At 51.5% G+C, this 14,752-nt stretch overlaps 5 protein-coding genes across 5 annotated transcripts; 3 read left to right on the top strand and 2 right to left on the bottom strand.

Annotated features, from left to right (window-relative positions):
- Window positions 1–548: 548 nt before the first annotated feature.
- BCR37DRAFT_383130 (uncharacterized protein) lies at window positions 549–1,119 on the top strand. Its single transcript, XM_040870010.1, is given in 5 exon segments — window positions 549–568; window positions 579–581; window positions 625–663; window positions 710–812; window positions 858–1,119. The coding sequence occupies 2 exon segments, from the start codon at window positions 719–721 to the stop codon at window positions 983–985; spliced, it is 222 nt and encodes a 73-aa protein (XP_040722900.1). The 5' UTR covers window positions 549–568; window positions 579–581; window positions 625–663; window positions 710–718; the 3' UTR covers window positions 986–1,119.
- Window positions 989–1,713, top strand: BCR37DRAFT_383111 (uncharacterized protein; the record flags this gene model as incomplete). The annotated part of the gene is made up of 3 exons (XM_040870009.1): window positions 989–1,055; window positions 1,127–1,215; window positions 1,260–1,713. Coding segments are annotated over 3 exons (258 nt in total), but the record flags the coding sequence as incomplete, so codon positions are not given.
- A 5,836-nt stretch (window positions 1,714–7,549) lies between these two features.
- On the top strand, window positions 7,550–8,051 carry BCR37DRAFT_383092 (uncharacterized protein; the record flags this gene model as incomplete). Its single annotated transcript, XM_040870008.1, has 1 exon — window positions 7,550–8,051. A coding segment is annotated over one exon (276 nt), but the record flags the coding sequence as incomplete, so codon positions are not given.
- Window positions 8,052–10,884: 2,833 nt separating this feature from the next.
- On the bottom strand, window positions 10,885–11,344 carry BCR37DRAFT_383080 (uncharacterized protein). Its single transcript, XM_040870007.1, has one exon. It carries the CDS (start codon window positions 11,325–11,327, stop codon window positions 11,040–11,042), a length of 288 nt encoding a protein of 95 aa, XP_040722897.1. The 5' UTR covers window positions 11,328–11,344; the 3' UTR covers window positions 10,885–11,039.
- Window positions 11,345–12,626: 1,282 nt separating this feature from the next.
- BCR37DRAFT_395137 (uncharacterized protein) lies at window positions 12,627–13,583 on the bottom strand (the record flags this gene model as incomplete). The annotated part of the gene is made up of 3 exons (XM_040871582.1): window positions 12,627–13,147; window positions 13,188–13,445; window positions 13,553–13,583. The coding sequence occupies 3 exons, from the start codon at window positions 13,581–13,583 to the stop codon at window positions 12,627–12,629; spliced, it is 810 nt and encodes a 269-aa protein (XP_040722896.1).
- Between the last annotated feature and the right edge of the window lie 1,169 nt (window positions 13,584–14,752).

Here is a 14,752-nt window from a genome sequence, read left to right as displayed (position 1 = left end):
AAGATACTTGCTATGTTTGTTCAATAGCTACAGCCCAAACATATGCGGTCTGACCAAAAGACATGACCCCGAGACAGCTACGAGTGAAGATACGAGTGAAAATACATGTTTGTTTTTCGCAATCGATGCCCATGTGTATACGCCACGAGGTCATTGTGCTCTTACGCCCTACGGAAAATTTGGACCGGCAGATTACCGGCGGAAATTACCAGAAGAATACCGGCGGAATACCGGCGGAAAATCCCTAACTTCGCAGGCGCAGTAATACCAGCAGACTACCGGCAGACTACCGGCAACTACCGGCGGAAATAAGCACGCCTTTACCAGAGTCAACCGGAGGATTACCAGAGGATACCACCTGCCAACGGGTAGCTCAATAGATGCTGTAGCGACAGTAGGTGTAGCAACTAGACCATCTACGACACACTACAGACGTGCTGCCGTTTTCTTGGCCTTCTTGGCAGACTTGCGCGCCTTTTGTGCTTGTGATGCTGCTGTCTTGGCCTTGGTCATAGTAGCGCTGCCCTGCTCAGCGTCCTGTGCTCTGCGTGATAGCTTTGATGTTTTTTTAAGACTAGAAATACATCGTTAGTAAGTCATGGTAGGAGTAGCAGAAGTGCATACCTTGCGAGACGAGGAGGTGGATCGATCTTTGCTTGACTTCTGGCCACTGGTCAGTCTTTTAACATCAAAGATGGGACGGACTTGCCTTGGAAACATGCGCATTCTTGTCTGCTTGATGCTACATCTTGTTAGCCAATGTTTCCTCCGCATAATAGGCTCACATTGTGCTGAGAAGAAGTTGGCTGCAACTGAAAAATGTTAGTGAGGTACAGCAGGCAAGAGGAGAAACCCACAACTCTCGATGCAGTCTCGTCAATATCATCGTCTTCAAAGGGGACGGAAGCGGGTATCTCGCAGCGAATGTTCTCGTCATCGACGCGAGCAGACGACGCCCCATGGACAACGTCGTGCGCGTCGTTGAGGTCATCGTCTTGGGAGCAGCAGCAGTAGTCTTCTCTCTGTAGACTTTCGCTTTGCGCTTTTGTGGGCGCGTCAGTCAAGAGCTTGCAAGGTACAGGGACACTCTCACCGCTTCATTCACCACCTTGACGTGGTCTGACAGATAATCAAGGCAATCCAATGTCCATGAGCTCGTTCCAGGATAGGGAAAGCCTTTTCCAACTTGTGAATGACCGTCTGGACCTTCTCAACGTGCGGTGATGCCATGTGACCGTCCTGCCTTGCGCATCAACCAGAATCTGGTGTGTTTCCATCAAGTAACGTGCATGTGCCGTGATGTTGTTCCATGTGGCGTCGCGCAATGGCGTTTGTGGCCAGAGTGCCGTTGCGAGTCGTAGTGTCTTTGTAGAGGGACTATCGGTCCTAGAGAAGCCATGCGACGTGCGCTTGGATCTTTATGGTATATCGATACGCTCCATAGATCCTGCGAGCCTGTTGTACTCGTCGAGACTGTCTGTGGGAGACTTCTCTTCTTATCTACTTGTAGGTCAGTCGAAGGTCTCGCGCTTGCAGCATGCACTGCTCACGTGAGTAGAGGACGACATGTCTTGAGAAGAGTGATCGAGCACCTTCAGATGCCACAGGCTCGAATGTGTAAGCTCAAGGACTGTGAGGTGTTGTCTACGAGCAGCAAGACGGTGCAGAGCAGATGCATGCGCTGATCATCCCATCTCGTCCTGAAGTGACAAGACAAGAGTGGAGCAAACCGCCAAAGTCGATGAAAATCAAAATTCGCTAGCTGTAACGATCACGACTAGACGAGGCAAGGCGTACCGTTGGAGACAGGGAGCGTAGTAGGAGTGTGGTTTTGGCAACAGAGACTTGCAAACAGAAGATAGTATTGAATGTAAACTGATGTTGCTGACAATGCTACAAAGGTGCGAGAAGCGCTCCTTTTATACACTGCCAGCCTAAAGCAACTGAACAGACGAGATAGAAGTGGGCGATGGCAAAGACCCTGAAAAGAACACTGGCAGTTGCCGATGAAGGTCTTGGCGAAGACCGAGTGATGCTAGCGAGCGAAACGTGTCTGAGCACGAACCATGCGACAGAGAAGCCATGCGGCATGGAGAACCAATAGGAAGGGATACGTCGGAACGTGAGGTAGCGCTGAGAGCTTGCAGGTGCCATCGTGATAGCGGAAAGATAGGAGCGCTGGGAGCCCGAGTGAGACAGACGAGGCTGAGTAGCCGGATGAAGACGAGACCACAGTGCGACGAGGTCAGTGCGTGACAGAATCCCCCCTCGAGGGATTCGTCTCGAATCATAGAAGCTGGACGAAGGGTGGAACCACAGCGTTGGGATGGCCATGATGAAACTCGCGGACGTAGTCTGGAAGAGAGTCGTAGATCTCACGAGCAGGCCGCCAGGAATCTTCTGAGTCGGCGTAACCTTCCCAATGAATGCGATACTGGAAGCCAAGACCCCGAGGGCGTACATCGACAACTCGTTCCACAACGTACTCAAGATGCTGGCCGACAACCAAGGGTGGAGGTGGCAGCTGAACACGACCAGGACCAGCAACGTCGCCGGTGGCTTCATGGTAAGGCTCAAGTAGTTTGGGGTGGAAGACGTTGAAGATCTTGGTGCCAGGGTCAAGTCGAAGGGCAAAGGCGCGGTCGTCGTAAGACTTGGTGATCAGGTAAGGCCCACGACGAAGAGCATCCAACTTGGAAGAAGGCCGATCGGACCGGATGTGCTTGCTGCTCAGCAACACTCGTTGGCCAATTTGGAAGTTGGGCTGCGGAAGGCGGTGAGTGTCAGCGTGATGCTTCTGCAACTCCTGAGCCTCTTGCAAGTGTAGCTTGAGCTCGGCGTGAATATCCCGCAGCCGTTGGGTCATATCGAGACTGCCAACATTGCGAGTGTCAGAGCCGTGGCCAAAGTGTAAGCCAAAACGTGGATGATAACCGTATGCAGCGAAGAAGGGCGAGGTCTTGATGGACTCTTGATGGGCGTTGTTGTAGGAAAACTCGGCCGTCGGGAGTAGAGACACCCAGTCGTCTTGTGCATGGTTGGAGTAGCATCGGAGGTATTGTTCCAAAGATAGCGTTGACGCGCTCGGTCTGCCCATCAGTCTCTGGGTGGTAGGCAGTTGACAACAGAGCCTTGACTTGGGGTCAAAGTGACTGAGGAACGCTCGCCAGAATTTGGATGTGAATACCGAGCCACGATCGGAGACGATGGAAACAGGCATGCCGTGCAAGGCGAAGATCCGATCCAGGAACAACTGTGCAAACCCGTCCGCGCTGGTAGACTCGTGGTAGGGCACGAAGTGAGCCATCTTGGTGAACCGATCAACGACAACTAGGATGGAGTCGAAACCATTGGAAGGCGGCAGCTTGACGATGAAATCCAGAGATATCGAGGACCAAGGACCATCAGCGATAGGCATCGGCTGCAGCTCACCATAAGGCTTGTGTCGAACCACTTTGTTGCGAGCACAGGTGTCACAAGAAGCGACGTACCGTTTGACATACGCGCGCATACCTGGCCAGTAGAAACAACGAGCAAGGAGCTCGAAAGTCTTCAATGCTCCCCAATGACCCGAGACGGGGCTGTCGTGGTGCTGGCGCAATAGAGACAACTTCAGATCCACACTGTCGGGGACGTAAACTCGGCAGTCGTGAAGCAAGAGGCCGTCATGTAGCTCGAAGTTGTCCAAGTTGCGCGCGGGAGCAGAGGAGGCCGGAGCTTCTGAGGAGAGTGCGGCCAAGAGCTCTTGCACAGCGTCATCCGTAGTGTAGGCAGCCATAATTTGCTCTTTGAGGGAAGAAGCGAGAGCAGAGATGGAATTCTGCGTAGCACTCAAGACAAGCTGTCCGGGACGAAGAAGTGCGCGCAAGTTGGCAGAGCCAGGAGTATCCCCCCTGGAGTGCGGAGATCCTCACGACGCGAGAGAGCATCGGGCCGGCCTTGCTGAGCGCCCGGGCGGTAGACGATGGTGAAGTTGTAGTCCGCAAGAGTCTCGGCCCAGCGTGCCTGGCGACGATTGAGTACTCGCGTAGTGTTGAAGTACTCAAGGTTGCGATGATCTGTCCATACCGTGATAGTGTGAGCAGAGCCCTCAAGATACTGTCGCCACACGCGAAAAGCTTCCACAATGGCCAACATCTCCTTGTCATAGATTTGGTAATTGATTTCAGCTGGCGCGAACGTGCGGCTGAAGAAGGCAACAGGGTGAAGGAGCGAGTCGGAACCATGTTGAGAGAGAATGCAGCCCAGAGCAAAGTCAGAAGCATCGGTTTCGATGAAGATCTCCTTATCCGGGTTGAAGTGGATCAAGATTGGGGCCGTGGTGAAGCGTTTTTTCAAAAGTCCAAACGACGCGGCAGCCTCTTCAGTCCAAACAAAGGGTCCCGTATCTTTCTTCAAAAGGTCGTACAACGGCTTGGCAATCTTGCTGTATCCCTCGATGAAGCGCCGATAGAAATTGGCGAATCCATTGAACACCTGAACATCGTGAACTGATCGTGGAGCTGGCCAATCGAGAATGGCCGATACCTTTGATTTGTCCATGCTGATACCCTTGGAACTGACGACATATCCCAAAAACTCGACTGTGTCGCTGTCAAAGACGCATTTCTCTGGCTTGACGTACAAGGAGTGTTCTCGAAGCACTTGCAGAACCTCTCGGACATGCACGTCGTGAGCTGCTTGGGATTCAGAGAAGACCAGAATGTCGTCCAAATAACACACCACTGAAATGTCGAGAAAAGGGAGCAAGACATCGTTCATCATGGTCTGGAACGAGGCTGGTGCGTTGGTCAATCCAAACGGCATGACATTGTACTGGAAGTGGCCGTAACGCGTGCGGAAAGCGGTTTTCCACTCATCTCCGTTTGCAATGCGCAATAGATTGTACGCGCCGCGCAAGTCGAGCTTCGTGAAGACCTTCGCCCCGTGAAGACGATCCAAGGTTTCCGATATGAGTGGCAGCGGCGCACGATTCTTGACAGTGATGCGATTGAGGCCGCGATAGTCGATGCATAGACGTAAAGACCCATCCTTCTTCTTGACAAACAGAGCCGAGGCGCCAGCGGGGCTTTCGGACACAGAGATATTGCCGAGGGCAAGTTGTTCGTCGAGGTAGTCTTTCAAGACCTGCAGCTCGGCAGAGCTCATCGCGTACAAAGCATTCCATGGCGGCGAAGAGTCGGGAACCAGGGGTATCTTGTGGTCATGCTTGGTACGCGATGGGAGTCGAGAAGCTTCCACCTTTGAGAAAATTGAGAGGAAGTCATGGTATTTTGCGGGAATCGACGCTTGTGCAGGCTCGAGAGCAGTTGGACTTGGCTCGACATCGATTTCCGCAAGACCTTCGACGAGCTCTGGCCGTGCGCCAAGCAAATCCGTGAAATCCAGGTAGAGAACGTCATGATCGCGGGCAAGACGTTTGAAAGACCCCGGTGCAACAATGTGGACGTCCGCGACTGTGAGAAGGCGAGCGTCACTTGGCGGAGTCCCCGTGTGAGTGTGCAGCGAGCCGTCGCAATGTGAAGCGCATGTGTCAGGGAATTTGAGGTCGGCTGTTGACCACGTGATCTGGGGATCATGGCGCTCCAGCCATGGCAACCCGAGAACAGCGTCGTAGCGACCCAAATCCGTGACAGCAAAGGACAAGAGCTCAGTATGACTTCCTACCCGGAGGTTGAGAGGGGAAGTCATGAGCTCCACATCTGAGAGTGAACCACCGTCGATCGTTTCGAGTTTGACCGAGTATGGCAGCGGCGAAGTGGGCAATTGCAAGCGTTCGACGAAACGGGAATCGATGAAGTTGCTGGTTGCGCCGCAGTCAAGCATAGCAAAACTGTCCGAAGAGCGAGACCCCGAGGAGATGGTGACAGCGAGCATGCGATGAGGAGACGCAAGGGCGAGAGTGAGGAGAGGAGACAAGCCCGAAGGGAGGAGCTTGCTTTCCGTCGTTGCGCACAGAGTGATGGAAGAGAGGATAGTCGGGACTACTTCCGATTGCCCTGGCCTTTTGGGCGTTCGTTGCAGTCATGCACCTTGTGATCAGGGCTAGCACAGTATCTGCATAAGTCCAAATCTCGTCGACGCTGACGCTCGGCATCGGTGAGGGGTGCGCGAGTTGTGGTTGCAGAAAGGTCCATTCGGTCGCCTCCTTGAGTGGTGGTGGCAACAGGCGCAGTCTTGATGACAACTTCTCCAAAGGCGCGAGGAGCGGTGGAGCGGACGACAGAGGATATTGGGTTGCGTCCTGAGAGATAATGGTCCAACCCCTCATCCTGGGCGTTCTCGAGCAAGTTTTCGTCACACTGAACCACCTTTTCGCAGAACTGGGTAAAGTCCTTCTTTGATGGGTTGGACAAGGAAAGGATCGAACGTAAAGTTGGATTCAAGGTGCGACGAAGTTCGAAGACCTTGGTCTCATCTGTCAGATCCAGAGGCGCGGTGATGGCGCGGAACGCAGCCACATGACGGGATGCGGACGTCTTTCCTTGCTGCAACTTCTTGAGCTCGTTGCGAGCTTCGACATTCTCGTCACCTCGAGAAAAGGCAGTGTCCAAGGAGTCAAACAGCTCCTTGACAGTGTTGAAAGTGAGGCGCGTCAAGCCGGGGTTGTGTGGATCGGCCACGACAAACGAGCGACGCCACTTGAGGGCAGCACCAGTGAGAAGCCCACCAACGTAAGAGATACGCTCGGCTTCCGTGACGAGGCGCTCTCGCTCGGCGGAGAGCTTCAAACCACAAGAGTCAATAAAGTCTCGTACGGGCACGGCGTCACTAGACCCATCGAATGACTTTGGGTCTGGGTGAACCTTACCAAGGTGTCGATTGACGTGGGCTGAGGGTGCTTCGGCCGTGGCCTGGCGCTGAAACTCCAGGCTAGCGGCCTGAGACTCGACCGTTGCTCGAAGCTGAGCATTGGCTTCTCCAAGGCGCTGCATCTCGGTGATGAGGCCACTGACTTGCTGATGCAAGTTGAAGAAGTCTTCGGGTGTTGGAATGTTGGACATGTTTGAAATGATGTCTCTGGTAAAACCTGCCGTATGGTCAGCAAACTGTAACGATCACGACTAGACGAGGCAAGGCGTACCGTTGGAGACAGGGAGCGTAGTAGGAGTGTGGTTTTGGCAACAGAGACTTGCAAACAGAAGATAGTATTGAATGTAAACTGATGTTGCTGACAATGCTACAAAGGTGCGAGAAGCGCTCCTTTTATACACTGCCAGCCTAAAGCAACTGAACAGACGAGATAGAAGTGGGCGATGGCAAAGACCCTGAAAAGAACACTGGCAGTTGCCGATGAAGGTCTTGGCGAAGACCGAGTGATGCTAGCGAGCGAAACGTGTCTGAGCACGAACCATGCGACAGAGAAGCCATGCGGCATGGAGAACCAATAGGAAGGGATACGTCGGAACGTGAGGTAGCGCTGAGAGCTTGCAGGTGCCATCGTGATAGCGGAAAGATAGGAGCGCTGGGAGCCCGAGTGAGACAGACGAGGCTGAGTAGCCGGATGAAGACGAGACCACAGTGCGACGAGGTCAGTGCGTGACACTAGCGCTGCACTCTTCCAGATTTCAGCCTATAGACGCCAACTTGTGATCGTGACCAAGATGCCAATTTGCTCGTCTTCAGAGCACCACAAAGATCTTCGTTGTGAAGTGCGCTGCGAATGACCTCCATTCACGAAGCATGGTCGCGTTCAGTGAGCAGACGCATGGAACGCCCGAGGTTGACGACCATGCAATAGTGAGCTATGGGAAGTTTTCTATCTGTTTGAATACGATAGCAGGCATCAAGGTCTTGAAGACCAAGTTGTCGTGCGGCGCAAGGTCTCTCAGCAAACAAGGACACATATTGCAGGCCATTGTGCTAGTTTGCCGTCTTCTTGAATCAACTGGCCAATATGAGAGAAAAGGGCTCGATAAAAAAAGAGCAGCAGGCAAGCTGCTCAAGCGAAAATGGCGCTTACGAGGGCAGAAGCACTCTTTATGGGTAGCTGAGGGCTATCAAATCCAGTATAAATAGCTTCTAGATTTGATGATGAGCGGATGTTGGCCTCTGTTTACTTGATAACAGTGATTGCCTTGCGTGTTGTCTGCCTTTTAGCGTGGCTGAGTGATCCGCCTCTTCATATCCGCTGGATTTCCTCCGGTGGTCAAGTTTGGAAGTCGGTTGGCTCCAGTAATCCGCTGTGCTTGGAACTTTCTCACGGTTATCCACCGGTTGGCTCTGGTACACTCCGGTAAATTTTTCGTAGGGACGATTGGTGTGCACATACTTCGTATCGAGTAAACAAGCGGCGCTGAACAAACAGCCACTCGGAGTCATGTTTGCAATTGCGCGAAGCCTTTGAAGATACACGCAGTCCTAGGCCTTCCAGGCCAGATCTGCAGACCAGAGAAGCCGATCGACTGATATTTGCGACACTGCGAGCGCATCCCGATTTATAAGTTGAACATTCTACTTGCAATTATAAGTCAAAGGCAAAGGCGATCTTCCAAGTTGCTAGCTGTACTCAATGCTTCAAGTTCGTCATACTAGAGCAGGAATACCCCTCGAAAGACTGAATGATCCTGTAATTGAAAGTATCAATAGGCCCTACCAATGCAGCATGAGACCGTTCAAGCTCAGTCGCCTCCTTGCTATACACCACCAACACTTGCCCATTCTCAAGCTCAACGTGCACCACACCTTGGTCATCCCACATCGCTTAGTACAGCAACGCACTACGCTCATCCATCAATGAAAAATCTGTCAGATGAGAATAAGCTTCATAAGTCTGCGAAATTCGAGATTGGGTACATGTGAGGCCGCAAGGTGAGCTGCGGCCTCACAACGGCTCGGCTGGCTCGCCGATCAGATGGCATGGCACATGTGTCAATGTGACGAAGGGCGAACAGGACAGGACGAATGCTTGTGCTGAAGACAGGACTTGGGCGAGATGTAGGGGACAAGAATAGAAATTGTAAACTAAGGAACAAGACAGCGGAAGGCTGCCTACTTATGTCTACCAGGTACGAGCATGAGAGCGGATGGCGATGATGGGGATGGAGCCCACGGGAGCCGACTCTCAGCAGGAGAACAGTGAAAGAAGAGGGGAAGCGAGATTGCATGAGCCCAGTGGAGATGTCCGAGCTGCAGGATAAGGAAGAGACAGAACAAGGGACGACGTGGTAGACGTCGTCGACGAGTAAGAGAGCGAGTAAGGACAACGTGACAGAGCGTTGCCGGAAGCGAGGAAGCTAGGCGCGAGACGATAGGCAACGTGCTGAGGTGATAAGCGTCGTTGAAGGGCGGAAGGTAGAAGAGCCGCGATGAGTTGCTAGAGCATGTGGTGCGGGAAAGTCGGATGCGAGGTTTAAGGCTGCGTGTTCGTTACAGTCAGGTATATAGGAGATGGCAACTTTATCAGACCTATTCGGAGTTCACCTCGCATTCCCGTTGAGCCAAAAGTGACTAGTCCCTAGAGGACACCGCTGCAGCTCTTTAAACCCCGAATCCAAGGCCTCGCCCAGGAGTCAGTGCTCGTCAGGAGACACCTCCTGAACCCATCTTCGAATCCCGCAGAATCTCGAAGCTCATTTATATCTAACACTTCACCCAGCTTCGAATTCCCGCAACAGCTATCCTGCAACCTCCTTGTGCGGTGATACTGTGCTTCGAAACCTTTCCCGTAAGTTCGTGTTCTGCCATCACTGCGCAACGCCAGCGCAAGGCTCATAACCTATCAGACCTATTCGGAGTTCACCTCGCATTCCCGTTGAGCCAAAAGTGACTAGTCCCTAGAGGACACCGCTGCAGCTCTTTAAACCCCGAATCCAAGGCCTCGCCCAGGAGTCAGTGCTCGTCAGGAGACACCTCCTGAACCCATCTTCGAATCCCGCAGAATCTCGAAGCTCATTTATATCTAACAAACTTGATTCCTAGAATATGCCAGCAGGTCCCTTTTATCAAGGACACCCCTGACTCTACAAATAGCAGTCACAGCTTCAGCATTCTCCTGACCAGTCTAACAACATGCTCCCGGACTTGCTGTGCTGGCGACTCCTTTATATACTTTCTTCTTCCCTTTTCATTCCTTAATTTCTTCCACATCTCATTATTCACGCCTACTACATACGTATAGCTGCTTGAGCGGTGAAAGTGAAGGAGGAGCGACGTAAGGAACCTGAGGCCTTACAGTACAGAAGGTGTCTCCTGATGGGCACTGACTCCTGGAAACAGTCTGAAAATCGCGTTTGAAGAGCTGCAACGACCGTGTTCGGGAAGTCAAAAAGAAAAGAGTTATGATCGTATCCCTTGCAGGTTCAATAGGCAAACGCGCAAGCGCTACGACCTGATGGACAATCAGCAAGCGCACTTGACGAAATTGTTTTGAATTGACATGATCCAGGTATCCTTCAATGTGAACAGAAGAAGGCCAACGCTCATGCGTATCATCGGCCTGAACAGGCAAATGCACAAGTCATGCTATCATGGCGTATCCTGTTGCTGGAGCAGCTCTTTCAGTGGAGCCACCTGTGTACTCTCTCGCCCACTTTGTCGATCTCTCCGGAAAGGGCTATAAGCAAGCCAGCTATAAGCAAGCCTATCATCTACTGTTTGCTCTATTTCTATTGCCTATGTTCTAGTCTTGCCTAGACCTCCGCAGCTGCAGTAGTGGAATCGCTGTGTTGCTTTTCTAGCCCTTCGCACAATGTATTCTAAGGCAATAGTACACTCTCAGAATTTGTAACGCATTGTGTCCGACAAGAGAGAGGCAGATGCAAATAGTCGAACTGCGGACCAAGGAGAGTAGGATGGGCTATTGCCCCTTGATGTCCATAGCTGCCTGGCCATATATACCGAAATAATCAAAAGGAGAGAAGGACAGAGGAGACTTTCGGAGCTCGGAGGCCAAATCAAGACGTTATTGTTGAGCAAAGTGGTGCTGATAAATGTCGAAGACGTACTAAAGAAGCTACGCACGGAGAACGCGGTGTAGTGCGATCAAAACCCATTGGGTTTTGCGGTTGTTCAGAGAGTGAGCAGACTAGCCCGTGACACTAATCAGACTCATCGCAACTACCATATACGATCGTGTGCCTGCCCGTGAGTTCATCAGTCGTCCAGTTGAAGGGTATGGCTTTCTTTTTAACGAAATCCCAGAACAATTTCGCATATGGCGGACCACCAAGATCGAGAACCGATTGCCCGGCTGAAGGTTTTGCATGACAATGGGCGGCCACTAGAAATTCATAATAGTCAGGTGGGGCCTTGTTCTCAATCTTACTCAGGCGACAAGAATAACTGCCCCCTTTCCGCTCCAAGCTTTGTATTGTGAACCAGTTCATATCGCTGCACTGTGTTCCGGCCATATCAACCGGCATACAGTCTAAGTTTGGCGGAAACTTGAGGCCACATTTTCGCAGTAAGGGACACCCTCCTGAAGGGTTCTTATAGCTCGCTCCAGCCTTCAGTTCCAACCAACAAGGTCAAACGCCTGTTCCTGCAGCCTTGTGGCTCATGCTGGGATCAAGAACGAAGACCAACAAAAAGCTCAAGAGCCAAGCGTGGCGTTTAAGTTGCGATGAGGAATCGTTGGCGGAACACATTTGGGTCCTTTGCTGTGTATCAGTATAAGTCCTTTAGGAGAAGATTCAGGGAGATGTACGTACAGTTTGGCGCAGTGACCTGAGCAATCGTCAGGTCGCTGTCGTTGCCTGCAGTGGAAGTTGTTATAGAGGGACTCCTCTGCTTTTATAGCAATTGTCCATCAGCATGACAAATACACGCGGAATTGTTCACCCAATATCTGTCTAGCCGTGATCAGTCTTTCAAAATTGCCAAATGCATATTTTTGGCAACCTCCCTGTCTCAGGGGGTCCAATTGGTGAGCATGTCTGCGTAGGGAGAGCAACTTATTTCAAAGCTTCTCGGAATCGACATCACATTCCAATTGAGCTAACAGTGAATAGTCCTTGGAGCACAACGCTGCAGCTCTTGAAAGCTGATTCCTAGGCTGCTTTCAGAAGCTTCTTCATAAGTGACATTTTTTGGAAGGCAGGGGCCTGCGCCTGTATGCTTGCCATGTGCTAGCCAAGATAAGTCAATTCTGTTTTTCGATTGCAATTGCAAGCGCATACCTTTCGGCAATTCGCCTGCTATGAGTGGTTCTTCCGTGAGCCTACGCGGCATGAGGCAAATATTTGTAGCAATTTTAAATGGTATGTGACCATGACTGATCAAAAGCGACTCAAGGGCCATTTGCGTTCGTACTAAGCCTTTGAAGGCTATTGCAGCTCAGATGTTCAGGTCTAGGCCTAGTTGACCAGATTTGCAGGCCGAAGAAGCCAGAGCCCTGAGTCTGCGAGCGCACCAAGACCAATCAGTCGACAATCCAGTTGCAATTGCAAAGCAAAGGGAGTCTTTCAAGATATGGACTGAACTCAATGTTGCTGATTCATCAGACGAGAGCAGGAATGCCCTTCGCCAGGATTGAGCGATGTTGCTTTGACTGGAAAGCTTCAAGTTTCAACAGACCCTACCTATGCTGCATTAGACAGCTGCAGATCTTCACACACGGGCTTGATCGTACCACTGCCATGCACCACAGACACGAGTCCACTTTCCTGCCCGGGATGCACCACGCCTTACTCATCCCACAGTGCCCAGCACGGCATTGTACTACGTTCAACCATCATTGAAAGATCCACAGCAAGACCACGCCCATCACACGCCAAAACGGATTGCCAAAAGTCAGGGATACCGAATTCCGTATCACCAATGATGCGACCTGTATCAGCCAGAACAAAGTAGGTATACCCTTCCACTGCTGTCACAAGACACGAACCATTACGCGAGCCAGGTGGCATATCAACGTGCATGACAGCATACCGGTATTCAGACACATAAATGGGTGTTGCGATGCCACGCTGAACTATGTGGTCGTAGCAGTGCGTCTCTTCACGCGTTTGTATCAAGAAGCGTTTCGCAATGGCAATGTAAGCTTCGCCTTCTAAGTAAACGTCTTTGTGAATACCGAAATGGAAGGAAGAGCCTTGTTCGTCGTCGTTGATTTGAAAACGGACGCAACGGGCAAGAAAATCAAGGTCGGGAGTTCCTTCAAGCGCTAAAGCGACTGCAGCCACGGGATGATTTGGCGGTACGACTTCTCTGTATTGTGAGCGTGTCTATAGTAACGTATGACTTACCCTGTTGCGTCAAGACTGTATGCTCTTGACCATCGTTAGTGATGACCCTTGAGAAGCAACCTCCCGCAAGCATTGCCAGCTTGACGGTATTGTCCAAGACTGAGAGATTTCGCTCCAAGACGACTGACCAGAAGAAGGGTCCGTGATCACGCTCACAGAGTTGCTGGATCCAAAATCGAATGCTGAGGTCAAAGGCAAAAATATCTTGTCCATTCGGGGGTGAGGTGCCGGCATACCGTACAGCTTCATACTTTCTCGCTACACTTTCAAGAAAGACACCCACCCAGTGCGTGCGTATGAAAGAAAGAGAAGACAGTCACCACGTCCGCACAGTGTGAAGCAGATTGCGGTTTGAGGCCATGTACCTTGCTGCCTATTATAGACATGTGCTTCCATGAGACTGTAGCTACTTGCAAACACGATGCCTTGTACCCTTGTACCCTTGGCTCAACGGGATGTGGCGACAGTGGTTGAAATGTTGGTTTGTCGCGAGGTGCAGGCAGCACGACGCTATCATCGGTTGGTAAACAACAAGCATCTTGAAAGACATCGTGCTGTTCGTGCCATGCATCCTTTATGAGTGATGGTCACCCTTGATTCTTTTAAAGGCGGCCTGAATACGACAGCAGTCTTGATCGTCCCATGCCAATATTACTTGTCGCAGTGGCTCTGTGTGTACCATCTGATCTCACACCCACAACGCTTGCAATCGACGATCGCAATCGAGGAAAACAAAACAGTCTTGCTTCTTGCCATGTTCTCGCAAAGTACTTCTGCCCCACTGGGCATCTCCTAGAGTTCATTGAGCTTGTCTTACTTGACGCAAGCATGTTGGTATCGTCTCAGGTGAGATGCACATGCCTCGAAGCTTCTACCGCTAGCTGGACCCACTTTTCCACCTTTTGGCGCAATGGCGATGCTCGTGACACTCAGCTTTGCATCATGCTTCAACATAATATCTTACTGCGCAACATTTTCCGGGCTCCATGGTTGGTCAGACTGCTTATCGCAGATCTGCCAATTGGAAGAATGGCTTGGTATGTGCCACTTGTAGAGTCCGTCTCGACATGAAGACATAGGCCACATGTTTATTGGACTGGAAGGATTTGCTAGCAGTCGCTTCGTTGAATTAGTCTCTGCGATGTATGGTCGATCCCCGTGTGGTCCTGAGGGGTCGTTTGTGCAATCGTACGACTCGGCATGGATGAAGCCTGCTCGTCATACCTCCAAGGAGTAGCACAGTACAAGTGGTTGCACGTTTTGACAAGACTCATGCGCTGTCTTGGCTCCAGATTAAATCGGTTTGCAACCGCCTTCCTGCAACATGGGCACGACATTAATTCTGGTCGTTGCAGTTGACTTTGACACCTAGAGGTCCGGGTGACCAGGCGCGTGAAAAGTCTACGAGATGGCACGTCAGGGGAATATGCGAAAATGATGGCGCCGGCTAGTCTTGAGGATTGACAGGCACCACCTGCCTAAGCGAAGCACTCCTCGAGTCCTTGCAGAACTCTCAAGATCTATGCGTACCGTACTCAGCCTGTACCGCGAGTCAGACATAGCAA

The sequence above is a fragment of the Protomyces lactucae-debilis genome (assembly GCF_002105105.1).
Source record: "Protomyces lactucae-debilis strain 12-1054 chromosome Unknown BCR37scaffold_21, whole genome shotgun sequence".
NCBI lineage: Eukaryota > Fungi > Ascomycota > Taphrinomycetes > Taphrinales > Protomycetaceae > Protomyces > Protomyces lactucae-debilis.
The sequence above is the reverse complement of the archived record's forward strand: the minus strand, read 5'-3'. Positions and strand labels throughout refer to the sequence as shown.

Excerpts from the sequence above, each read along its gene's own strand:
- BCR37DRAFT_383130 (XM_040870010.1), top strand. The coding sequence starts at position 719 with ATGCGCATTCTTGTCTGCTTGATGCTACATCTTGTTAGCCAATGTTTC. Across the intron at positions 813-857 it reads TGAGAAGAAGTTGGCTGCAA|AACTCTCGATGCAGTCTCGT; the intron begins CTGAAAAATGTT and ends GGAGAAACCCAC.
- BCR37DRAFT_383080 (XM_040870007.1), bottom strand. The coding sequence starts at position 11,327 with ATGAACTGGTTCACAATACAAAGCTTGGAGCGGAAAGGGGGCAGTTAT.